Source organism: Mobula birostris, chromosome 3, assembly GCF_030028105.1.
Source record: "Mobula birostris isolate sMobBir1 chromosome 3, sMobBir1.hap1, whole genome shotgun sequence".
In the NCBI taxonomy this organism is placed as follows: domain Eukaryota; kingdom Metazoa; phylum Chordata; class Chondrichthyes; order Myliobatiformes; family Myliobatidae; genus Mobula; species Mobula birostris.
Genome location: NC_092372.1, coordinates 69,627,219 through 69,654,737, shown reverse-complemented (window position 1 = coordinate 69,654,737; position 27,519 = coordinate 69,627,219). Strand labels below are relative to the sequence as shown.

Sequence of the window (27,519 nt, the reverse complement as noted above, 5' to 3'; positions counted from 1 at the left end):
TTTACAGTTATAAAATGATAGAGTTAAGGCCTTCTGTACGAAATATAAAGGTAAAATATTTTGAAGTCCGTCCCTGGTTGTTTCCCCATTTGTTCGTGGCAGTTAACCGAAAGATACCGATTTTACTTTAAACAGCAAAGGTTCTAGATTTCAAGCCACTCTCATTCTAAAACTATAGACTGAAGTTTAGAAATTTCGACATTAGTTTTAATCAATAAGGCATGGAACAATCAATATTTTTTCTGTTTAGAATATTGCCAATGACATTTGTTGAAGTAAAATATCAACGTAACTAAGTTTCAGATGTTTAGTGATGTGCGATAATACTATTTTCCTCTTGTATCTGATATTCTGTTTCATCCCCGTATTTTGCAGACATCTGGTTCTGGGTAACTGAAAACGTGTATTTGCTACACCTCGGAGCAACGGAGGTGGAATTGGATTTTCTCTGGGCCTACGGTGTCCTATCGCATATGCTCGACTCCACCTCCTTCAGTAGAGGCGTTAAAGTCGGCAATTTGATTTATACTTAAAAAAGAATAACATTTCCACTTTCATTCATCACTCCTCCCTCCAAAATTAAAATAGAGCCACCTTTACCAGGAGAATCTCCCCGAGTTTTCCATCGGGATTGGCTCTTCCCAGTTTCAGTTTCAGCGGAAGCCGCCGCAACTGGAGCGAGAGGTTGTGACACAGTGCAAGAATAGAGCCCTAAGGCCCAGGCAATTCGTTTCAAACGTTGTTCCTTTTAGACCCGGCAAGTGAAATATTCGGGCACTATATTTCGGTTTCAGAAAAGTGTTTTCAAAGCTCGATGTAAATTATTAAAGTATTTGTGTCGCCATATACAAATGAGATTCATTTTCAAATATATGCTAGAATAATCAGAATCAATGAAAGACCACACCAACTAGTGTTGAACCAGTGTGCAAAAGACAAGCTGTACAAAAAAAAACAATAAATATCGAGAACACGAAATGAAGAGTCCTTGAAAATGAATCCATAGATTGTGGGAAAATTTGGTGGTGGGGGTCCCTGATTATAAATGCTGCTGTCCGGCGACAACGCTTCCTGTAGCTGTGCTCAATGGCGGGGGGGGGGGGGGGGCGGACTGGGTCGTAGACTTTGGTGTTCCCATACCAGGCTGTGATGCAGCCAGTCAATATATTCGTCAATATATTCTCCACCACATATGTATAACATTTTTGTATTGTACCAGTAATTTGACTCTAGTCTTAAACCTTTTGCAGTTGTAACATTCAGTGAAATATCACATGCCTTTCCTAGGCGATGAATATAATTGTTTAATCCAAATAAAATAAGGAAGTGCCCTCTAATGTAGTAATTGTAATAACAGACTTTTAACCACAACTGTTGCAAGATTGTTCACACTTTTTTAAACTTTGTTTAATTTCCCCAAGATTTGTGCAGATATTGAACTAGTATCAAACGCAAATCTGAAAAAGTAGCGAACAGAAAGTAGTTCTAAAGCTTCCTAATCGGTATTAGAAATAGAGCAGCCCTATGCGAGTCTAATGTGATTATCAAATCTATTATTTTAATCGCCAATTACTCCCTTCGAGGCTTAAAACGTGCTTACCGTTAAAAGCCCGGAGTAGCATGTTGCCGAAACGGTTACCCATATACTGCTCTCACTAGCCGACTAAATAAAGGGAGGGGTGGTTTTTTAACATTTGATATTTATATAAGGTGGGGCCTTATAATCTGGATTGTCCTTCGCTCGTGTTCAATTGAAAATGAAGTTTCTTTAAATTTGCGCATTTTTGCAGCACAGAAACGGGCCACTGGGCTCATTTGTCATTGTGTTTTGAACATTCTCTCAGTAGCACTCTGTCAGAAGAAAAAAAATAAATGCAGGTGCTGAAAATATGGAAAAATGTGCTGGAAAGCCTCAATTAAATGAATTATGATAGCTCATCCACCTGAAACCTTATCTTGGTTTCTCCCTCTAGACTGACTTGCTGAGAATTTCTAGTATTTACTGTTATTTCTCCCTATATTTATGCACATCTTTGCCTCGGGTAACAATTTTCTCCTAAACTACTACAGTCGACGCACATGGCGTTTGTGGAACGCAATTGAAAATAGAAAGCAATGGGTTATGGCTCCTGTGCTTTCCACATGAGTGAGCATGTTTTATTATGTAAATCAAGCCTAGTATCGGCAGTCCAGAATCCATGGTTGCTGAGATGTTCCCTGAGGACTTGGGCAGAGTTGATTATGGTTATGAGATGACCAGTAGGCGATGCGAACTCATAGCTGGATCTTGATGGGTTTAAACTATTGCAAACGGCAAATTTACTGTATATACCTACATACCCATCTCCATTTTGAGCATTGACTTTCTCCGGCTTCCAGTTAAAAATTCTCACTGTTTCAAATCTCACTACTGTCTTTTCGCTGCCTCTGTAATAAGACCACAGGGCATTTGGAGCAGAATTAGGCCGTCCGAATATGGCTTAATCCCATTTTACTTTGGACCAGTAAACTTGATTTTACTCATCAAGAACCTATTGACTTGGCCTTCACAGCCATGTGTGGCAATGAAATCCATTGATTCACTACTGGCTACATAAATGCATGTACTTATCCAATTTTTTCTTAAATGTTGAAATCGAACCGGAGGGTTAAGGTGAAGCATGGACTAGATGGGCCTAGGGACCTGTTCTGCGCTGTATTGCTCTATGACTCTAAATATATTCTTCCTCATATGTCCTCTGGTCCTAGACTCTCCCACTACTGGAAACGTCCTCTCCACTTCATCCAGGCTTTCAATAGTAGGCAGGTTTCAATGAGATTCCCTCCCATTATTCCAAACTTAAGCGCGTACAGGCCCCGAGCCACCAAATGCTCCTCATACGTTAACCCTTTCATTCCCGTAAACCTCTAGACCCTCTCGAATGCCAGCATATCATTTATCATATATGGTCTTAAAACTGTTTACAATACTCCAAATGTGGTCTGATCAACCCCTTATAAAGCTACTCGTTTTACACATCACTGAGCTTCTCATCTTGAATTCTCACCTGCGTTATTCCACAATTTTCTCCTGAACAAGACGCTCTCAACTTCTACTGTAATATTTATTAGTGTTATTAGTGATTATATTTATAGCTGTTAGGTTCACAAAAACAAAACTGCAGAAAATCTGAATTAAAGTACCAATCACTCTTGACTACTCAACCCGTAGGGCAATATGTAAATATAAAGAGCTTACATTGCAGATCGTCAGCATCAAGTCGCCTTTACAAGTCAGGGAATGGAAGGAAATATAGCGACTAGACAGGCTAAAGAAAATGTGTAAATAGATGAAGCAGAATCATTGTCTGAAATTGTTGAATTCAATTTAGAACCAAATATCCCTTGAATTTTTTTTAAGATTATGAAGACACGTAGTCCTCTTTTATTGCCACTTAGTAATGCACGTATTAAGAAATGATACAGTATTTCGCGAAATGGAACACTAGGTGGCTCTAGTTCAGCAACAGCTTGAAGAATTCTTCATTTTTGATTGGACACATTTTTCCAGATTCCACATCAATATTAATATCATATAATTTTGTTGTTTCTGTTTCGGTTCCAGATGTTTCACTTGTCTATTTCTAATATTTGCTTATACTGTGAATATTTTTATTTCTGACTTTTCTCCGTAACATATCTGTATCAACTTATTTTCCAGTTCTAGTGAAAAATCATCGAATTGAATTAAATTCCCTTCTCCACAATCTGACAGAGTACTGACAACTTTTAAAAATTTAGTGGGCAATTTCTCCAGGTGAAAACATCTTCATATTTCCTCTTAAATGTTATTTTTTAAGATTTGCCATAGATTTCCAACAGCTGCTCATTGCCTGTTTATTGTAATCTCTCAGTTCTGATTTCAGATCAACAATTTTCAGAAAAAAATTCTTTTAAATCCTTTCTGGTGCTTTCAGGTCCTTCCTATAATATGGAAACCAAACCAATGCAGGCATTGTAGGTTTGTCAAGACTGTTTGTACTCATGTAACCATACCCATCCCAATCTGATGCAATTAACTCATTATTAAATTGTACTTACTTTGGCCAAGACCAGACTATTAATACTTTGTGAACAATAGTGGCTAACGTAGTCCTGGGTTCATTGAGCTATGCACCATGGAAGCAGGCCCTGCGGTTCAACTCATCTGTGGCAACCAAGATGCCCATTTAAGCTTGCCCTAGTTTCCTACATTTGGCCCATATTCCCCTGAACATTTCACACCCACGTGCCAGTCCAAACGTCTTTTAAATGTTATTGTACCAGTCTCAACTGCTTCTCTCTGGCAACTTGTTCCAGATGTTTACCTTCTGTATGAAGAGCTTGCTTCCCCCAGCTTCCTTTTAAATCTTTCCCTTCTCACTTTAAACCATGCTCTCTAGTTTTTGTTTTCATTTTCCTGGGAAAAAAAGACTATACCCTTATGCGTATAATGTCACCAAAAAGCAGTACCCTCTACAGCCCTTCTTGCAATCTTGCAGCTTCCAGCTCGGGTGACGTACTCATGAATCTTCTCTGCATCCTGCCCAGTCAAATGCCATCCAATGACCTGGAACCTAATTTTTACCGCCCCCCCCCCCCGCAACTCCAAAATGGTGTTGGCATATATATTGACTGCTGTAGATTATCACCTAGTTTACTTGAGAGGCAAAACAATCAAAAGGGAAATTGATGGGCGTGTGAAATAATAATCCATACGATCACAGATGGGGAATGCCACTGATGGGATGACAGTGGTGGGAGCGGTTATGGACTGGATAAGTAAATTCAATGTGTGGAACATCATTTCCATTTTTCACTTTCTGAAGTACAACGACTACCACCAGCCACTTCTGAGTTTAGCCGGTTTGGTATCAATTCTGCTACTGGACGTGACTGCAACTGGCCAGCGTATGCTGCTTCTTCAAAGGCTTTTTGAATTTTGGGAGTGTATTTACTCCCCTTTTCTGACCCTGAGTCTGAGCCATCTTTGGAAATATTGGTGTTAAAATAAATAAAAAGTGCACATAAAATTACCTACAGTCGTCAAAGTTGACCATGCACATTCTGGCTGAATGTGAACGAATGTTGCTTGGGAACATATTGACAAAGCAAGTTTGACAATTCAAGGTGGTACCATTTTGAGTTTTACTTCAGTAGAGAGATGGGGGGTTCATACAAGATTTAATTTGTAGTATATTTTAAAGTTATTGTGGTTGATAGTTTTTTTTGCAAAATTGCAATCTTATATAAAAATACATGTAAGCAAGGTCTCCAAAGTAAAATGATTAGAAAGATATTTATTCAAAAAGGGCACAGACATAACTTGGAGACATAAATAGCTCTTTGCTAATGGATTCATTTTGACAGAACATCATAAAATTAAAAAAATACTGGTAAAATTGGAATAAATTTCATTTGATTATTAAACACAAACTGCCAATATGTTAATCGTTGTTATTAAATAAAAGATACATACAGTTTAGTCAAAGGCTGAAATGATCTTCACTCTTAAAAATATAGCAATTACCAGAAATTACCATCCTGCATTGTAACTTTCATCATCAATGCTACCCGTTTCACTAAGAATGTGCAATAGAGACAGATTACACTGGTAAACTTGAACATTGTATATACTGTGCATGCCCAAAAGTTCCCACGTGGGTAGAACTTAGTCCCAATTTTGGATTCCTCCATCCACACATTTTCTTTAGCAAGTATATATAACCAGACATTAACAGCAGTAATGTATTTGTAGCAAGTCTGAATTATAAGAGCTGCCACTAAAGCTTTAGAAACAGATTTCAACTCCTGTAATACAGCTAGGAAATTTAAGATTAGTTAAATGCCTGCAGTCAAAATGCTGAAATCAATGGTCCCTAAACTTATGGACTGTTGTAAAAAAAAACCATCTGCTTAACAATTTCTACTGGGTGGTAATCTGTCAACCTTACTTGGCATGGTCAGTAAGACTCCAGATCTACAAACATTCCTGAATTGTACACATAACCACAATGATAAAGTCAGATAGCCCACCAAGCATTGGATTTTGATACAACCAATCCATTAGCTACTATACTCTTATGTTGCTAAATGTGGCTACATGTTACTATTTAAGCAACAGCTTGACTAATTGTACTCCAATACACATTTCGCCAACATGTATTCCTCTACACTCCCATGGCTTGTGTTTATGGTGTCCATTCCTCTAAAACCAGGGCATTCTAACAGTATCCCAAGTTTAACAATCCTTTAAAAAAAAGGAAAGGGCAGCTGGGACAAATGAATGTCACCAACTGCAAGTTCTATCCTGATTTGGAAATGTAATTGGCAGCCATTCATTGATGCTGTGTCAAGCAAACCACCAAAAAGCTGAATGGGAGTACCTTCCCAAAATCTGCAGCATTTCAAGAAATGGAAGTACTTCTAGAGCAATACAGTATGGAGAATAACTGCAAATCCATTCCCGTACTCCCTAAAAATCAAACTGTTATTTAAGATTATAATTTACATGTAATTTATTTTGCAAGTTGACTGTACTTGATACTTCTGCACTAGCTCATGAATAATAAAAAAATGCACATTTGAATCCTAGTTATTTTTCCTCTCTTCATTCCGTGATTGTACTTTAAAGTAACACGTTCATTATAAATGAATACTGGAATAATAACTGAAATGGTTAATTAGGATGTATCACAAAAAACATCATTGTCCTGGAAATTAAAAAAAAATAAACTCAAGGTAATGAAAAGAGTTGCTGATGCTGGAAACACTTACTAGGTTAGGTAGCATCTGTACAAAGAGAAATAATGTTTCAGGTTGAAGGGCCTTAAATGTGAAGATTTGTTGCTTTTACTACAGATACTGCAGGGAAGTTGATTGACTATTTCTATTTTAGCTCAAATAATTGACCAATTGTTATTTTATCTGGAAATTTAATAATGTGCAGACAAGAGTTGCTATGCAGAACAAAGTGGGTCCAAACATTTATTGAAGACTGAGAAATGTGAGCATTGCCATCTTAAGCAACTTGCTTTGTCACATTGCATCACAGTAAAATAATTCTAGTCTGTTTGTAGATAACTTTAAAACCAAACAATAGAGTGAATAAAAACTCCAGCAAATTAAGATCATTGAGCAAAATATGCTACTATTAAAAATAAGTTTAATCTGTGAAGTTGAGGTATTGGATACCTTGCCCGACCACCACCCCATTTCTTCTCAGTCCTATTCTTAAAGACATTGTTTGATTATATAACCCAAATCTAGACAATGCCACCTGTGGGTATCTTAAACTAAGCTAGGTAGACTAACCGTCACGTCAAATTAGTCTTTTTGGGTACAGTGTGAATTGGGCAACAGATTATTTTCTGATCAATGACAAAATCAGCAATTTTTAAAATATACTTGTTTACTACTAATTCTGATGTCTAGTTCAATAAATGGAATATCCCTGTGAACATTTAAATTCTACTGATTAAAAGATGTTAGTTATTTTACTTTTTCATGAAGTCACAGGATGGAATTGGCATTTTTAAATAAAGCAGTGGGGCAAAATAATAGTACACAATAAACCCACGCTGCATTTCAGAAACCCAGTTGTAAAAATAAATGTAAAATTAAAAATGCCCTTTCTCTCCCAAAACTTCATTTGGGAGTTTTGGCAGAATACACAAATGTCATGCTTTATCAGCCTAATGGCATCACCTGACATTGAAATACATGGGTAAAATTTGGTCTCATGTACCTTGTCTATTGTAAATTAGTCACAAGGTGCATCAATTGGGATAACTGGCTCAGGTGTGAGGTGGTGTTCTTCAATAACTCCTTGGATTTTCTTCAGTATTCCCCAATTATCTTAAACAACTTTAATGCACATATTATGCAGTGTCCCTGTAACCATATTTCTAAACTACTAGTATTCTGCTTAAAACATTACCAACTGCTTTCTCAGAAACCCTCCTATATAATAGATAGGAGCAACTTAACTAAGATTGAGTTCAAAATGAGACCCAAGGATCATAATTCTGTTGGCCTCTGCACTGAAGCTGATTGCAGTACCAAGTTTATCCCCAGAAACAAGACCATACTGATTTCTCTACTGTGGCTATTGGCAAGGGCCAGAGTAAGATAAACATGCCAATTTATTCTTCCTGCCCACCAAAACACCTCATGACACCAAGACACTGGTCAATTCTGTAAAGTTACTAGAATAGCCTACCTACCCACTTTGAAAATAGGAAAACTGGATTTAATCAATTGCATAGAAATGTGGTTTTAAAACCTCTAAGGTATACATATATATGATCAATACCAGCTTGATCCCCAAATGTTAATAAAACGACCAAGCCACATTTGTTTCTTTCTTTCCTCCAATACTAAATCTTCTTTGCTTGATGAAAGCCTTTAACAGCCATTGATAATTGGGTAACAGGTTCTGTCATTTGTATGGTGAGAAAAAGCCCTGAATTTTCAAGTACCTTGCTTTCATTGCTTCCCTCCTGCCTCATCACTGCCCTCATTCCACCTTCCTTTCTTCATTTGATTTTTCTTCTTTCTCATACATTTTGTGGTGAACCTGTGCCAGCATACCACTTGTTTGAAAACTAATTCACTGCTGTTGTATAAATGGTATGGGTTCTAGAGTAATTTATTCAAAACGTATTTGTAAGAGATACCCTGGCACGTGTTGCTTGTATGACCGACTGTACTAAAACCAAAATTAAACTAAAATATCAAAAAGTGCAGCTGCTGGAAACATGAAATACCAACAGGTGGCTTGAAACATTGAATGTTTCTCTTTCCACCAATGCTGCCTAGCCTGCTGAGTATTTCCAGCACTATTTGAAAAAAAAATTCCTGAACAACAGATTTTCCTGAACAAATCACATTTCCCCAATATCTGTAGAGATGTTTCTGGGATCAGCGATGATAATCTGAAGTACTGGTGAGATTCATCCAATACACCCTTGCTGGAGGTGAAGTACACCTGCACCTTTAATTTATCTCCCAAGCACCCACTTTGCTGACAGCTTTGGACACATTTCATATTTTTCTCTCTTAAGGAAACAGCAGAATCTCCAAAATCCCCATTTAAAGAAAAAATACTGGCAACATCTCTGCAGATCCAAAAATGGTGTATACATATTTATATTCTCCCCCCCCCCATATAAACACAAATTCATAGAGGCGAAATACTTAGGCAATTTTAAAATCAGTGACATTCTTGATTATTTTGAAACTACTGTAGACCTAAAATTAAGTTAAACACCACAAGGGTGTCTCCAATGAGCTTCTATGTATTTTCTGGCTAAATAAAAGAGTTTGTGAAGCTCCTTGCCAGATGATATGGAAGACCCAAATAACACTGCAGTCACAGATTGCTAAAGCTCAGGATGTTTTGTTTCCTTGCTCGAACTTAATTATTAAATGCTGACCTGCAGCAAATGTTATAGGACAGGCAGTTCATCTAGCAAACAAGACTACTGCATCAAACCCTTCTGGAGAGTTTGAAGTAAGGCCTTCTCTGAAAAAATTGTGGAATCAGATGCCATAAATATCACTGAAGTTGCGCTACTTGACGGTCTGGTAAGGCACTATTCACTGCTGGAAAATCAATTACTGGATTTTCTGATAAAGAGCAAAAATACCACCTGTTTTGTCATGGTGAAAATGGACTTAACTTCAAATACCAAAGATGGTGTTTAAAGCACCTGCATTACTTGCTGACCATTAAAAAACAGAATTACTTTTTTTTCCCCAAGCAATGGAAGAAAAAAAATCAAAAACTACAGGAATCAAATACAATGTTTTTTCAGCTACAAGATTAAATTTAGAGCTGTTGTTAGCACTACTCATTAAATGAAATGACAACCATCCCCATGGTATAAAAAAGTAAAATTGGGTTAAATTTCAACTTGTTTTCCACAAGCTTTTTAGGTAGCATTAATATAATTCAGCAATGAAACCAATGAATCACACATACGTGTATGGCTTGTGCCTGTTCAATTTCTTCTGATAGACCTGGTGTAGTATAGCTCGCTAGTCTTTTTGAGCAATTGTTGTTTAAACAATGATCATACCGCAGTCCAATAATTTAGGAAGAAATTCCCAGTTAATCTCAGTGGGGTGAGCTAGCAGGAGGAAAGAGTAAGAGGGTTTCAGTTCATGCTGTATGGCAGAGATGGATTAAGTTTCCCAGTAGTTTAAGACTCCTCCTCCCTGGACAGTTTCTCCTTCCCTGCTCCTGACTCCAGACAATTAAAAATTTTAATATAGTTGAAATTACTTCAAATATCCATCTCTCACTGTTAATCTGCCCTGGTTTGGTTACTCAGGAGTACAGGTTTTGAGAGAGAGAAACAGAAACCAGGAGACACCTAAGAAGCATTTATTTCTTTATGCAACAAAAAATTAAATATGATCATGTGTACATCAAAATGTACACATTAACTACAATGAACAATGTCTGGAATCATAACATTGATGCAACCGCAAAGAATTCCACCAAAATAAACAGATGAGTGTGAACTGGGAGACAAACTAGTGAAAAATAGTTTTAAAAAATTCAACATATCAATAAAACACTCACTTAAAATGTATTAACAATTTGAATTGTTGAACTGACTTCACAAGCTGCCAAAATCCAATTTTTTTTCTAGAACACTTCATTTTTTTTACATCATTGGTTACAGAGCCTGGTAACTTGAACATCTCATCATAAAACTGGTCTTTCAAAAGTACCTCATTCTCTTCAAGATCTGATATAAAAATCTGAAACTCAAAAAGTTTCCTTTACCTTCCAGAGCAATATAGTTTTATAAGAAAGTAAAACATAAAAGGCCTCTTGATAAAATTTCATAAATTAAAAGTACTAAAAGCAAGTTTTAAAAATTAATGTTAGGATAGAGGAAATGCTTTAAAATGCTGTTCATTTTTTTTTTATTCTTTCCACTATTCAACATGAAGTGAAATTCAAGAAAACCCTTTAAGAGTAATTAACTCCCACTGGGACCCTTAAAACCCCAAATTAAAACACTTGCTTAAAGAACACTTGAATTTGGCTTGCTGTAAAGGTTATGCCTGACCAATTTTCAGTCAAGCTGCCAGACAGGAGAGCTTCGTTATTTAGAATGCTTAGCCACCTAGGCGAGGGATACACAGAAAAAAATAGCAGTCCAATTCCATCCTAGAACGCATGCTGGCATGTTGGCCAACAAAAGCAGCACATTGGCAACTGTGGAAAAATGCAAAGTTCAGATTAGCCCCACTTTCCCTAGTTGAGGAAGGCAAGCAGAAAAACACAAATGAGGATACATTGAGGGAATAATTATTTAAAAGGCAGCAATTCCAAAACAACTGCTTTCACTAGACTTCAGTCTGTATTCACAAAAAAAACTGTCAATATGAATTACAGGGAAAAAAATCATTTTTGACAAACACAGATTCTGGACAGTATACTGATACAGAAACCTTACTGAGATTCATTTTTAAAAGGATAAACAATGTGGATTCAGTGCAAATTTTAGAGAACAGTGTCAAAAATATCCCCAACTTAACGGCAGACTTCAGTATTACACTTTTTAAATCTTTACTACAACATTTATGGCAGTAGCTTCAAATATTATAAGCACATATTCAACTGCTCTTTTATCCACAGCTTTATTCTTTCACTCTCACCAAAATCAAATTATATTCAAATTGGGTCTATTTTAAATAACACAAATGTTTCCATCTGAAAAATTAATAGTAACAAGTGACTTTTATAATGCACCATTGCTGACTTCACAAGTCAGTAATAATAACTTACTTTGGAAGGTAAAACTGTTGCAGCAAATTACTAAAGCATAATTAAAATGGTTACATAAGACATTTGTAACAAAATCTTAATCTGGTGATTATTTTTATGAGTGTCAATAATTGTTAAGTGATCTTAACATATAAAAATACTACATAAAAATAACCCCAGGGAATTACAATGCTGTCCCTCCAACATTGCAAAAGTTATATTTTCAGTTAAAATTTAAATGAAGGAGTTCAATAATATCTTCTTAATATATAACCTAAACTCTGATGCAGTGTTGTCCTGATGTTTTGAGGGTGAGGAATTGTGTAAACTAACTTAAGATTTAGTATAGTATCTCAATCCTTTTATGTGGTACATTTCCCTCAGTGGCAAGGAATACTTCTTTTCTACAGCCTTTGTCTCCTTCCCTTTGGCATGGACTTTCTTCTTACCTATATAAAAAGAAAAAAAAAATTGGGGAAATACTGAAGAAGGTAATTGAAAACATGCCTTACTAATTAGGCTCCGAAACAAATCATTTTGCCATATATATATACTATTAAATAGAAAATAAATACATCAAGACATTTAAAAATACTTGTGGCAATAACTTTATAATTGTATTTGACAATGCAGATAATGTACAAAGGCGTCTAATAGAGAGTAAAGCAATGATTAATTTACATGAGGGTTAGAGGAGACATGTGAATGTTTATACCTACAAAGTTAGAATTGCAGCATTCTTTGGTTGTTGATAATGAAGGAGCAAGGTGGAAGTATTAGGGAATAGGGCTGAGAGTACAAAAAGTTCTGGTAGTTGCTAAAGTAGAAACATGAAGACAGTTTTCAAGACATAGAGAACACAGGAAGAAGCAAGTCTATAAGAGAATGCAGAAAAAGGTGAAATTTATTAAAAAGAACCCAAATCTGATAAGCTGGATATGGGAAAGTACGTTTTAATAGCCACAGATATAGATTGTAGAATTTAACGGCTTGGCATTTGTAGTGTGCAAGGGGATAACATACAGAATTTGGGAAGAGGTAAACAAAGAGATGCTTCATTTTTCTGGCAAGAGATAAGACGGATGGAAATACACATGCTGTGGACATGGAAAGCTGTCTTGATAATACAAAGATGATGTTGGAGCCAGTTATCCCATCCCAAAGTATATCGATCAATGAGAATAACATTTATTCTTTACATATGAACTGTCAGAAGTTTTTGAACTGCCGTTACAATTTTTCTAAAAGCCCATTTCAATTGAATGTGGTGCCAGCTTTGAAGAATATTCATAGTGGAACAGTCAGTATTCTTTCATCCAGTTTCTGCATCAAACATTGGCAGTACAAGCAACTCATAGTCTTCTGTTTTCTTGTAGATGAATACTCTTATATTTAGATTTATTTATAACATTATACAGCAGGGTAACAGCCCCTTTAGTCCAACTCTTCCATACCAACCAAAGTGTCTTTCTGAGCTGGTCCCCTTTGCCTGCATTTGGTTCATATCCCTCTAAAGCTTTCCTATCTGTGTACCTGTTTAAATGTTACATATAATTGACGTGCCTTCTCCACTTCCTCTGGCAGCTTGTTCTAAATGCCCACCATTCTCTTTCTGAAAAGCTTGTCTCTCAGGTCCCTTTTAAATATTTCCCTCTCAGCTTAAATGTATGCTCTTTAGTTTCAGACTTAGCTGGGAAGAACACTCACAATCATCTTATCCGTACAGACCTTTAAGGTCACATTAGCCTCCATCACTCCAGGGAGATCAGTACAAACTCATCCAGTCTCTCCTTATATCTCAAGTTCGCCAATCCCAGTAACATTCTTGTGAATCTCTTCTGCACTCTCTCTAGTTTAATCACATCACTATAGTATGGCAAACAGAACTTCACGCAATATCCAGGCGCAGTCTCTCCATGTCCTTGCGTAATCCAGAAATAATCTGAACCAGTGAAATTTGCCAGTTTCCTCTTCTTAGTAGTTACCTTAAGCTATATACAATGCCTGCTTTTGAAGACAAATAAACTGAAGAGGGCATGTTAAAGTACAAGCTTGATGGTCTGTTCAAATTTTTGTCTTATATAATTGATAATAAAATGCATTTTCTTTCTGAGACAACATAATTGAGAAGTTATTTCTGCAACAGCTCATGAGAGAGGGAATTATTTAGGAATTGTTATTAAAATAACTGTCCAGTGCTTTATCATGATAATGCACCATTAGGTCTATAGCAGATGCCATCTCATTGGCTCTTTACACAACCCCAGAACATCTGGACAGCAAAGATGCATACATCAGGATACTCTTAATCGATTACAGCTCAGTATTTAATACAATCAACCCCTCAAAACTGATCAGTAAACTCTAAGACCTGGGCATCAACATGCTCTTGTGTAACGGGATCCTGGATTTCCTCACTTGCAGATGCTAATCAGTTTGGATTGATAAAACACATCTCCTCCACTATCTCCATCAGCACAGGAGAACCACAGGGCTATGTGCTTAGCCTGCTCCTCCACTCATTTCACATCTATGACTGTGTGGCCAAGTACAGCTCCAACACCATAAACAAGTTTGATGCTGCCACCACTGTTGTGGGCCGTGTCAAAAGTGGTGATTAATCAGTATGCAAGAGGGAAATTGAAAATTTGGCTGAATGGTGTAATAACCTCTCACTCAAGGTCAAAAAAGACCAAGGAAATGATTGTAGATTTCAGGAGAGGGAAACCAGTGGTCCATGAACCAGTACTCATTGGAGGACCAGAGGTTGAGAGGGTCAGTAACTTTAAACTACTGGGCATCACTATCTCAGAGGACCTGTCCTGGGCCCATCATATAAATATAATTTGCTAAGAAAGCACCACAGCCTCAGGAGTCTGCGAAGATTCAGCATGTTATCAAAAATCCTGGCAAACTTCTATAGATGCGTGGTGGAAAGTGTGCTGACTGGCTGCATTACAGCTTGGTATAGGAACACTGATGCCTTTGAGCAGAAGATCCTGTAAAAGTTAATGGATTTGGCCCAGTACATCATGGGTAAAGCCCTCCCAACCATTGAGAACATCTATGTGAAATGTTGCAGTGGAAAAGCAGCATCCATCATCAAATATCCTCACCACCCAGGCCATGTTCTTTTCTCACTGCTGCCATCAGATAGAAGGTGCAAAGTGCTTCAGGACTCGCACCATCAGGTTCAAGAAGTTACTCTCTCTCAACCATCAAGCTCATGAACAAAAGGGGATAACTACGCTCTTTCTATTTCTGGTGGAGACAACCAATGGTCTCACTTTAAGGACTCTTTATCTTGTTATTTCATGCTCTTGTTACTTATTACTACTTATTTATGTTTGTAGTTACTCAGTTTATGGTTCAATAATCCTGCTTACAGCTACTGTTCTATAAGTTTGCTAAGTATGCCCACACGAAAAAGAATTTCAGGCTTGTATGTATATACTCTGAATAATAAATTTTACTTTGAACTTCGATTGTATCAAAAAGAAACATCAAAAACATCATGGTATGTTTTTTGTCTCCGGACATTGCTGATACCGTAACTTTTGATGTTCATAGCACATTATGGCTCTATACTTGTATGTCGAAAAATACTTTGAAGAATTCCCATGGTACTGCAAGAATTCACTGTCATGCTGAAACCTCTTGCTATCCAGTCTTAGAACTACATGAAAAAGTCAAGTCCTGTATTGCAAGATTACACCTTGCCTAATCCCAACTTTCTCCAGTTTACTTCTGAAAATTTATTTTTGAAATGGTATCAAATAAGTCTCTAAGTAAACTGTTGAGACAAAAATCTCATTTTAAACTCCTTTAATTATTCTAAGAGTAAGCAAATTACTGAATTTGAAGGCATATGACAGTCAGCCCACATTTAATTTTTTTTTAAAAGACTACAGACATCCCACCCCTCCCGGAACTTCCAGGAGTCTCCCGCATATTGATAGTGGCTCCCTGACACCCGGAAATAGATTTTTTTGAGAGGGAGAGGGAGAGCGAGCATCCTGATTGGTCTCTCTTTGTGCTAAGAGTGGCCCCCCAACCACCGGACCGCGAGGAAACAATATGATTTGGCGATATGAAACGATATGAGTCAGCTGCACCTCTCCTCATTCCCTGTCACGCACTGTTGAATTTTAACGCACGCGAGGTCATCAGTGACCCCAGATGTGCAAAGGAATGGGTCCATGACCCATTTGTGAATGTCCCCAGTGAATCATCCATGTCAGCGTGGGAAGAAGATCAACTCCTCGAGCTTGCAAATGACGGTGGGCATAACATCTCTGTCGGCATTCTGGATCAAACTGAATATCCTGAGATAGCCACGGAAGCACTGAAAACGTTGCTTCCATTTCCACCATATCTCTGTGAAGCGGAGTTTTCTGCAATGAATGCAACGAAAACCAAATTGTGGAATAGACTGGACATAAGGAACCCCCTTTGAGTATCGCTGTCTCCCATCACCCTTCGATAGGACCGTGTTGTTGCAGGAAAACAAGTCGAGGGCTCCCACTGATTCAGCGATATTGGTGTGTTGCAATGATTTTATATGTTCATACGGGGAAAATATGCGCTGTGTGTTTAATATCCAAACGTTACTTAAAATGTTATGATGCGATTGACTTATCACCTATATTCTGGTTGTGATTAACACCCCTGCCCCCAGTCGGCTGGTCTAAAGAATATTGTCAATATTAAACCGGTCTGCGGTGCAAAAACGATTGCGGACCCCTGCTAAGTAGACCTATCAATTTTCTCTGTGGGCGGGCTTTACAGTCGACCTCAAAAATAATGACAGGGTTGCTCGCTGCACTGTTTGCAACAGTGACTTTTCTATTGCCCACGGTGGGTTAAAATGGAAAAGACATGTTGAGGTGAGTTTAACAGGTGTCATTCGTTCATTAGCATAGCTAACGTTATTTAAACTAGCTGGCTGGCTGCTAAGGAGCTACTCTATTGATGTCCTGCGTAATGAGGCCAAACTCCCTGTAGACTTGCTTAAAGTTGTAATAGAATAACTATGATAATGTAAGTACATATTTTAATGCCACATTTTCTGCATATACCCAACTTGGTTTACAGATTAGACAAAATTACTAAACAAAGTATTACATACACCCTTGGAGGTCGACCGTGGGGGGGAGGGGGGAGAATATGGGGTTGCGGGGGGCGGGGGTGCTGCTTCCCTGAAATAAATTTTTGCAGGGTGGGATGTCTGAGACTAAAACATGAAAAGTAAAACTAGAGAGGAGGGAGTGGGAAGTACCAGAGAGACATCCTGTAATGATCAATAAACAAGTTGTTTGGAATCAAATGACCTTGCCTGGTGCCTCAGGGCTGGGTGTATCTGCACCCACAGCATCCCCCACCCCTGGGACTCCTCTGCCACCCAATCCACACCCATCCTGCGGCACTCTACCCTTGCTCCCACCAGATTTACAAACTTGCTCATCGCTACACGTTGGCAAAGACAGTACTGTATCTTTGACCCTTTATCCCAACTTATCTGATGGTGTTCACATTTTAAAATTTTGTTTAAAACTTTTAAAATTATTCTTAAAATTCTCAAGCATATCATTCAATCTTTGAATGGATGGTTGCAAGAGAAATATTTAATATTTGGTTGGAATGGTTCCCAGATTTGCTTATAACTACATTAAAGTTGCTTATTCTCATAATACTACAGTCTTCAACTCAAGTTACAAATACTGGTAAGTAAAACTGGTCCAGAGCCAATTTTCAGGCACTGACATCACTTAAAATTTAAGTGCCATTTGAATGTTTAATCGCCACCAAAATTAAGACTGTTATATTCATGAAATGTTGCCAGAGTTGAGAAAGTCATACTTTTTATGCAGACCCCTACTTTTAGGTTTTCTGTGAGAGTAGACACACCCAAAACTGAATCCAATTAGTTACTGACTCAAAATCAAGACTAGTCATTTAGAAACCACTCCCTTGAGACATTAACGGTATGCAGTTGCTTATAAACATGACTATCACATTTTAAACAGATGCACCAAAACGCATTATGCTTCTTTATAATGCTAATTAACATTATGAAGATTGGAATGCTTGCACTTTATATTTTGAATGGCTAGCTAACTCAGGCAGAAACTCACTTCAGGGGTTGAAGTCTCCTAAAAAGAGGAAATGGCAGATATTTCGCTTAGGAACACAAAAGGCACAGCTTGTTGGGCTGCTGCCTCATACATCTAGTGATCCAGGTTTAATCCTGACTGAAGCGTTAACTGTGTGGAGTTTGCACAAGGTAATTTATTCTGGCTGCCCTGGTTTCTTCCCACAACCTAAAGATGTGCCATTCAGGTTAAGTGGCCACTAAAATTGCCCCTCTTATTTGTGGGTGGTAACATCTGGTGGAAATTGACGGAGATGTGAGAGAATAGGTTAGCTTTATGAGATGACACAGACTCTTCAGACAAATGGCATCCTTCTCTGTTCTAACGAAATATGATCTGTAATATGGAAACCCAAAATATTCCACCTAGGCATTTTTCCGTACTATAATCACACTACTCTTAACATACTACTTCTTTCAATAACTCTATAAAACTGGCCATTATTACTACTGCACCTTAAGGAAGCCTCCCTTTGCTATTTTTGGGTTATCAATCTCATTCTGGCTGCTCTCATAGGATTTAAACAAATCCAGTTCCTCAGCTGAACTTTCAGGAGTAGACTCTAGTTCCATCACTGAGTATCCATCACTGTCCAAAACCTGGATTCTGAAAAGATAAGGAGGACTAGAAATCAGTAACAGGAATTTATTTTAATTATTTCACAGGATATGGATATAACCGGCAAACCCAGCATATGTACCCACTCCCAATTTTTCTGGAGTAAATCTCCTCTATTCCCCTAAATTTACATATTAAGCTTAAATAATTAAAGCTTCCAAGAGAGGGCAAAAGGAACTCAAGTAAATAAAACCACAAAACACAAATCAGAACAAACACGTTAATCAGATTGTTTTCCCATTGCAAAAAAGAATTACCTTTGTAGATCCATCTGTCTCTGTGCTGGTGCTCGCTTAACATTTGTTTCTTGTTGTTTTGGTACTTTAACATTTGTTGTTTCTGGTTCTGCAGGGCTTTCCTGATTGGCTGCAACTCTTTTCCTTCCTCTGCCTGATGTTTTGTTTGTATCTGTATTCTTGGCAGCATTACTTTCAGATGCAACTTTGGGAGGACGGCCACGCCTCGCTTTGGGGGGAACTGGTACTGCAGTCTCTTCAGATTTCTTCTCTTCTGGTATTTGCTGAATGTTCTCTGAACCTGCTGCAGGCGCTGTCCTTTTCTTTCCACGATCTGTACTGGTCTGTGGTGGTAAAGACTGTTCAGAGGACATCTCCTGTTATAAGGAGGACAGAATGTACACAGAACGATGCATAATATCACAGTAAATAATTACAGGAACTACTGATTTTATTTGTGCACTTTTGTTTTACATTGAAAAAAAATCAAAATAATATTTAATTATAAATAAAGGAATATCCCTATGGGACACAAGAGTATTTTTGAAATCTCTCCAACAAATAAAAATGGAATTGAAAAGAATAAAATACCCATTTCTCAGAGTGTCAATTTGGAGGTGTTGCTAAAAAGAAATCACTGATACTGCATACGCAATGTACAGGTCCAAGATCAAATATTATTGAGTTTGGGTTAATAGCTATTCTTGTGGCAGTTAATACTTTTTCATAGCGGGTGGTCATAAATGCAGCAGTTATTTTCCAAACAGGAAGACTAACAGTATATCTACTTCAAACCATTGTGGTCAAGATTTTCTCCTCTCAATAGGTGTGTTCTTCATTTCAGAACGATTCCTGTTCTATGTACTGCTGTGATTCTCTAATGAGTACCTATGCTAAAGATGTTGAAAACATTTCATCGCCATTAACTTTATTTTTATCTTTCTGAGAGGGAATACTTTGCATAAAGTATGATGCTGACAGTAAAATTTACTTTGCATGGATAAAAAGCTGCAAAGGGAATCTCTAAGCTAACAAGTATTTAATTCTCCTTTCAAGGTCCATTTTAAAATCTAGACACAAGAATGCCAATGGTGATGCGGAATAAAGTACCTTATTTCTAACTGGTTCATCTTTCTTCTCTATTTTAGCTGGAACCACTGCAAGCAATATTACTGGATTTTCTTCATTTTCACTAACTTCTGTTTCCGGAACTTCTGAATTCTGCTCCCTGTGACAAAGTAAAGAAAAATAATTATTTAAGTCATGGGCAGTACATAATAATTGATAGGAGGATCTTTTAGCATCATTAAACTCCCACTTGTAACTATTAAAAAGTTTTACAGTAAAAAAAAATCAGCAAAACTTAGGACCTGAATAAAAGTGGGCTTTACTGTAGAAAACTGGAAAAGCAGGCACAGCACTTCAGCCTCGAATTCTATTGAATTAGAGGGTAATTGTAATTCTACTTGTAAAGAATGGTAAATCCTTCGACTGTACATGGGAATAAGAAATTGATAAGCTTTTTAAAACTATTCCTCATTATTTGAAGTTATTTACAAAATGATTTAATTTTATTCAGTGTATTATGCACAACTTTCTAATTATCTCCAATTGCCATTACTGTTGTAAGTAACAATCAAATTCCATTATTTAACAGTATTTTCTTAAAAACACTTTCTTAAAAGCATGGAATTTGTTAAAATATCTCTTGAATGCTCCATTAATTATCCTACAAGATTTCATGACACTGTCATGAGCCAGAAGTGAGCGGAAAGCTAAAATGTCTGAAGGTAAATAACCGGGATCAAATGGAATACATCCTAGGGCTCTAAATCAGTTAGATGAAGAGATTACGGAAGGCATTAGTAGTAATCTTTCAAGAATTACTGGATTCCTGAAAAACCACAAATGTCACTCCACACTTAGAGAAGAGAAGGAGGCAAAAGAAAGGAAGTTATAGGCCAGTTAGCCTGACTTCAATAGTTGGCAAGATGATAAGAGTCCATTATTAAGAATGAGGTTTGGAGTACTTAAAGGCACATGATCAAAAAAGTTGGAAGTCAATATGGTTTCCTTAAGGGTAACCTTGCATGACATATCTGTTGGAATTCACTGAGGAAGTAACAGGCAGAATATATAAAGGAGAGTAAGTGGATGTTGTTCACTTGAATTTTCAATTGAATGTTCAATTGAATTGGCTTTTGACAAGATGCAGTTCATGAAACTGCTGAACAAGATAACATGGACAAAATATTGACTGACTGGCAGAAGACAAAAAGTTAGAATAAAGGGGGCCTTTTCTGGTTGGATGGTGGTGACTAATGGTGTTCCGTAGGGGATAGGTGTTGGTTCCACTACTTTTCACATTACATGGTAATGATCTGGATGTTGGAATTGATGCCTTTGTGGCCAAGCTTGCAAATAATACAAAGATTGGTGGAGGGGCAGGTAATATTGAGGAAGCATGGAGTCCGCAGAAGTTCTTGACAGATTGGGCAAATGAGAATGGGCAAAGCAGTGGCAGATGGAATACAGTGTAGAGATGTGTATCGTCATTCACTTCAATAGAAGGAATAAAAGCGTAGACTATTTTCTAAACGAGGGAGTGAATTCAGAAACTAGATGTGTAAAGGGACTTCTGAGGCCTAGTGCAGGATACCCTGAAGGTTAACTTGGAGTTTGTGTCAGTAGTAAGAAAGGCAAATGCAATGCTAGCATTAATTTCCAAGGGCTAGAATATAGAAGGATATTACACTGAGACTTTATCAGGCACTGGTCAGATCACACTTGGGAGTATTGTGAGCAGTTTCAGGCCATATATCTTAGATATATATCTAAGCTACACAGGAATGGCTTAAGAACAACAAAGTCAATACCCTGGAGTGGCCAAGTCAGAGCTCAGACCTTAATCCAATTGAGGATTTGTGGCTGGACTTGAAAAGGGCTACTCACTCACAAACCTAAATGCAATCTGACAGAGCTTGAGCAGTTTTGTAAAGAAGAATGGGGAAAAATTTCAGTGTCCAGTTATGCAAACAGAGACCTACCCACGCAGACTCAATTGCTGCCAAAGGTGCATCTACTAAATACTGACTTGAACACTTAAGCAATCAATTATTATTGTTTTATATTTATGATCAGTGTCAAAAAAGCCAAATTATATCCACAAAGATTTAATGTTGTAAAACAATGAAACATAAAAACTTCCGGGGGTGGGAAGTATTTTTTATAGGCACTGTAGGATGTGTTGGCATTAGAGGTTACAGAGAAGGTTTACCATGGGACCATAAGACATAGGAGCAGAATTAGGCCATTTGGCCCTTTGAGTTTGCTCCGCCATTAAATCCTGGCTGATTCTTTTCTCCTCTCATCTATTTTTTCCGCGTCTCTGTTTTAAATGGATGCCCCTCTATCCTGAGGCTGCACCCTCTTATCCTAGACTCCTCCGCCATAGGAAACATCCTTTCCATATCTACTCTGCCTAGACCTTTCAACATTCAACAGGCTCCAATAAGATCTCCCCATCGCCCTTCTAAATTCCAGCAAGTACAGACCCAGAGCTATCAAACATTCCTCGTATGATAAGCCTTTCATTCATGGAATCATTTTTGTGAACCTCCTCTGGACTCTCTGTAATGCCAGCACACCTTTTCTTAGACGAGGAGCCCAAAACTGTTCACAATACTCAAAGTGAAGCCTCACCAGTACCTTATAAAGTCTCAGCATCAAATCCTTGCTCTTGTATTCTCAACCTCTTGAAATGAATGCCAATACTGCATTTGCCGCCTTCACACCAGTTTAACCTGTGAGTTAACTTTTAGGGTGTTCTGCACAATGACTCCTATGTCCCTTGGCATCTCAGATTTTTGGATTTTCTCCCCATTTAGAAAATAGTCTGCACATTTATTTCTACTACCAAAGTGCATGACCGTGCAATATTCCAACATTTGCTACTTTCTTGCCCACTCTCCTAGTCTGTCTGTCCTTCTACAGCCTATTTCCTCAACAATACCTGCCCCTCCACCAATCTTCGTATCATCTGCAAACTAGGCAACAAAGCCATCTATTCCATCATCTAAATCATTGATATACAGCAGAACAAGAAGTGGTTCCAACACTGTGGAACTCTACTAGTCACTGGCAGCCAACCAGAAAAACAATCCTTTTATTCCCACTTGCTGTCTTCTACGATTTTCCAGTTCTCTGACACCATGCCAGAGTCCAATGATTTTTGAAAGATCATCACTAATGCCTCCATAATCTCTACTGCTACCTCTTTCAGTACTCTAGGGTGCAGCTCATCTGGCCTAGGTAACTTATATACCCTGAGCACCTTCTCCCTTGTAGTAGTAACTTCACTCACTTCTCTTCCGTCACATCTTCAACGGCTGGCACACTGCTAGTGTCTTCCACAGTGAAGACCAATGCAAAATACTCATTTAGTTAATCTGCCATCTCCTTGTCCCATTATTATTCCTCCAGCCTCATTTTCTAGTGGTCCTATATCCACTCTCATCTTTCTTATTTTTTACATACTTGATAAAGCTTTTATTTTCCACTTTGGTATAGTTTGCTAGCTTGCTTTCAGATTTCATCTTTTTCCCCCTAATGATTCTTTTAATTGCTCTCTGTTTCTAAAAACTTCCCAATTCTGTCTTCTCACTAATATTTGTTTTGTTGTATTCCCTCTCTTTTGCTTTAACATTAGCTTTGACTTCCCTTGTCAGCCACAATTGTACTATTTTGCCATTTGAGTATTTCTTCATTTTTGGAATACATCTTGCACCTTCTTCATTTTTCCCAGAAGCTCAAGCCATTGCTGCTCAGCTGCCATCTCTGCCAGCAGCTCCTTCCTGTTTACTTTGGCCAAATCCTCTCTCATACCTTTGTAATGTCCTTTACTCCACTGAAATACTGCTATATCAAGACTTTACTTTCTGCCCATCAAATTACAAGTTGAACTCAATCATATTGTGATCACTGTCTCCTAACGATTCCTTTATCTTAAGCTCCGGTTCATTACATAACACCCAATCCAGTATAGCTGATCTCCCAGTAGGCTCAATGACAAACTGCTCTAAAAAGCCATTTAGTAGGCATTCAACTAACTCACTCTCTTGAGATTCATTTCTAACCTGATTTTATCAATTGACCTTCATGTTGAAATCTCCCATGACTATCATAACATTGCCCTTTTACATAAGAACATAAGAAATAGAAGCAGGAGTAGGCCATCCGGCCCGTCGAGCCTGCCCCGCCATTCAATAAGATCATGGCTGATCTGTCTGTAAACTCAGCTCCATCTACCTGCCTTTTCCCCATAACCCTTAATTCCCCTACTATGTAAAAATCTATCTAACCGCACCTTAAAATACATTCAGTGAAAGAAGCCTCAACTGCTTCCCTGGGCAGAGAATTCCACAGATTCACTACTCTCTGGGAAAAACAGTTTCTCCTCATCTCCGTCCTAAATCTTCTCCCCTGGATCTTGAGGCATGTCCCCTCGTTCTAGTCTCACCTACCAATGGAAACAACTTTTCTACTTCATCTTTTCTATCCCTTTCAAAATTTTCTATGTTCCTATAAGATCCCCTCTCATTCTTCTGAATTCCAGACAGTATAATCCCAGGTGACTCAATCTCTCCTCATAGGGTAACCCTTCATCTCTGGAATCAACCTGGTGAACCTCCTCTGCACTGCCTCCAAAGCCAGTATATCCTTCCTCAAGAATAGAGACCAGAACTGCACACAGTACTCCAGGTGCGGCCTCACCAGTACCCTGTATAGTTGCAGCATGACCTCCCTGCTCTTGAATTCAATCCCTCTAGCAATGAAGGCCAACATTCTGTGTGCCTTTTTAATAATCTGTTGTACCTGCAAGCCAACTTTTTGCAATACATGCACAGGCACTCCCAAGTCTCTCTGCACAACAGCATGCTGCAATCTTTCACCATTTAAATAATAATCTGCTCTTCTATTATTCCTTCTAAAGTGGATGATCTCGCATTTACCAGCATTGTATTCCATCTGCCAGACCTTGGCCCACTCACTTAACCTATCTATATCTCTCTGCAGACTCTCCACATCCTCTGTACAATTTGCTTTTCCACTCAAGTTTAGTGTCATCAGCAAAATTTGCTACGCTACACTCAGTCCCCTCTTCCAAATCATCAATGTAAATGGTAAACAGCTGCAGGCCCAGCACCGATCCCTGTGGCACCCCACTCACCACTGACTGCCAACCAGGGAAACACTCATTTATACCAACTCCCTGCCTTCTGTTGGTTAACCAATCCACTATCCATGCCAATACACTTCCTCCCACTCCATGCATCTGCATCTTATTTATAAGTCTTTTGTGCGGCACCTTATCGAACGCCTTCTGGAAATCCAAGTATACGACATCCACCTGTTCCCCTCTGTCCACTGCACTCATTATGTCCTCAAAGAACCCCAGTAAGTTTGTCAAACAGGACCTGCCCTTTCTGAATCCATACTCTGTCTGTTTAATGGAACCACTCCTTCCTAAATGTTTCGCGATTTCTTCCTTAAACGACAGCTTCAAGCATTTTCCTGACTACAGGTGTTAAGCTAACTGGCCTATTGTTGCCCGTCTTTTGTCTACGTCCTTTTTCAAAAAGTGGCATGACATTTGCTGTCTTCCAGTCCGCCGGGACCTGCCCAGAGTCTAGAGAAATTTGGTAAATGATTACCAACGCGTCTACTATAACCTCTGCCAATTCCCTCAGCACCCTGGGGTGCATCCCATCAGGACCAGGGGACTTATCTACCTTCAGGCCCTGTAGCTTGCTCATCACTATCTCTTTAGTGACAGTGATTTTATTGCGGTCCTCACCTCCCAATTCGTCCTTAACATCATTCTTTGGCATATTAGAGGTGTCCTCCACCATGAAGACTAACACAAAATAGTCGTTCAATGCCTTAGCCATTTCCTTATCACCCAATATCAATTTTCCCTTCTCGTCTTCCATGGGACCTACGTTGACTTTAGCCACCTTCTTCTGCTTTATATATTTATAAAAACTTTTGCTATCTGTTTTCATATTTTGTGCTAATTTACTCTATCTTCCCTTTCCTTATTTCTTGTTTAGTTTTTTGACACACCTTTTCCATTTCCTGTTGTAATCTGCGCTAATATTAGGAGGCCATCATTATGATGGCTTCTTTTACTCTCACAGTTTCTTAACTCAACACACAAGGATCCAACACCTTCTGATCCTCTGTCACATCTTTCTACTGATTTGATGCCATTCTTTACCAGCAGAGCCACACCACCCCCTCTGCCTACCTTCCTATCCCTCCAATACAATGTGTAACCTTGGACATTCAGCCCCCAACTAGATCCATCCTTCAGCCACAATTCAATGATAATCACACCACCATACCTGACAATCTGTAAAAGTGCAACAAGATCCTCCGCCTCGAGTACTGTATTTGTTACCCTTTTTGATTCTGCATCCCTAATACACTGATACTCACCCTGCTGGCTGCAATTTTATCCTATCATCTGCCTGCCCTTCCTGACAGTCTGACTGCATGCTATCTTTGCTTTTTTTTTTAACCACCCGTCTTATCCTGAATCCCTTCACTCTGGTTCCCACACCCTGCCAGATCAGTTTAAAACCTCCCCAACAGGTCTAACAAACCTGCCCACAAGGATTTTGCCCCCCCCCCCCACCTCGGGTTCAGGTGCAACCATCACCTCTATACAGGTCATTTCTCCCCCAGAAGAGATCCCAATGATCCAAGAACCTGAAGCTCTACCCCCTGCACCAGCTTCCCAGCCACGCAGTAATCTGCCAAACCATTCTGTTTCTACTCTCACTGGTGTGTGGCACAGACAGCAATCCAGAAATTACTACCCGGAAGGTCCTACTTCTCAGCTTTCTACCTAGCTCTCTAAATGCTCTTTTTGAGACTCTGCTTTTCTTTCCTATGTGATCCATACCAATATGTACCAAGACATTTGGCTCCTCTCCCTCCCTCTCCAAAATGTTGTGGACATAATCTGAAATCTCTCTGACCCTGTCACCTGGGAGGCAACATACCATTCAGGTATCTTGTTCATCTTCACAGAATCTCCTGTCTGTTCCCCTCACTACCGAGTACCCTATCACAACCAAACTCCTCTTCTCCCTCTTTCCCTTCTGAGAGTCTTGTACTCTCAGTCACTTCACGCCACGGAAACCGGCATAAGCACTGGCCTGATGGGCCACAAGGCTCGTGATTTAATCTTGAGCCACTCATAGCCAATCATGTATTAGTTCACGCACTGCCTCCCCTGCATTCTTGCTCCCTCGTCAATTTATTCAATTTTTTCATTCATAGTGTTTGGAAATGAGCCTGCAACTTCCAGTGAGGATAGTACACCTAAGGTGTCTCAGAAAAGCACTAGCATAGATGTGAAACTGCAAGTGATACTGCATTTGGAAGCTGGTGGGCGCCTATTTGATGTTGGTGCCTCTTTGAAATGGGCTACATTGACGATCAGAACAATTATTAAAAAAATGCAGATAAGATAAAAGCTTCTGCAACGATCTCAAAGTTATCACCAACGGCAGGAGGAGAGACAGCAGCGCAGCCCTCTGGTGATAAATGATTATCGTATCCATTAAATAGGGGCCATGGACAATTCTGATTTGATGGAGACAGACGTGAAAGCACAGAGGAACATCTGGAGGAATTT

At 38.6% G+C, this 27,519-nt stretch overlaps 1 protein-coding gene across 6 annotated transcripts in view; it reads right to left on the bottom strand.

Annotated features, from left to right (window-relative positions):
• Positions 1 to 5,297: 5,297 nt before the first annotated feature.
• Positions 5,298 to 27,519, bottom strand: part of pds5a (PDS5 cohesin associated factor A) — a 189,658-nt gene continuing 167,436 nt past the window's right edge. For 2 of the 6 annotated variants that reach the window (XM_072252836.1, XM_072252835.1), the window contains exons 31-34: positions 19,923 to 20,040; positions 18,834 to 19,189; positions 18,414 to 18,564; positions 5,299 to 12,255 (exon numbers count right to left, since the gene is read on the bottom strand). In XM_072252836.1, coding sequence (XP_072108937.1) covers positions 12,211 to 12,255; positions 18,414 to 18,564; positions 18,834 to 19,189; positions 19,923 to 20,040 — 670 coding nt within the window. In that variant the 3' untranslated portion in view covers positions 5,299 to 12,210. Of the gene's footprint in view, positions 12,256 to 18,413; positions 18,565 to 18,833; positions 19,190 to 19,922; positions 20,041 to 27,519 lie in introns of all 6 variants that reach the window. The other 4 variants (XM_072252841.1, XM_072252837.1, XM_072252838.1 and 1 more) reach the window with 4 other exon arrangements.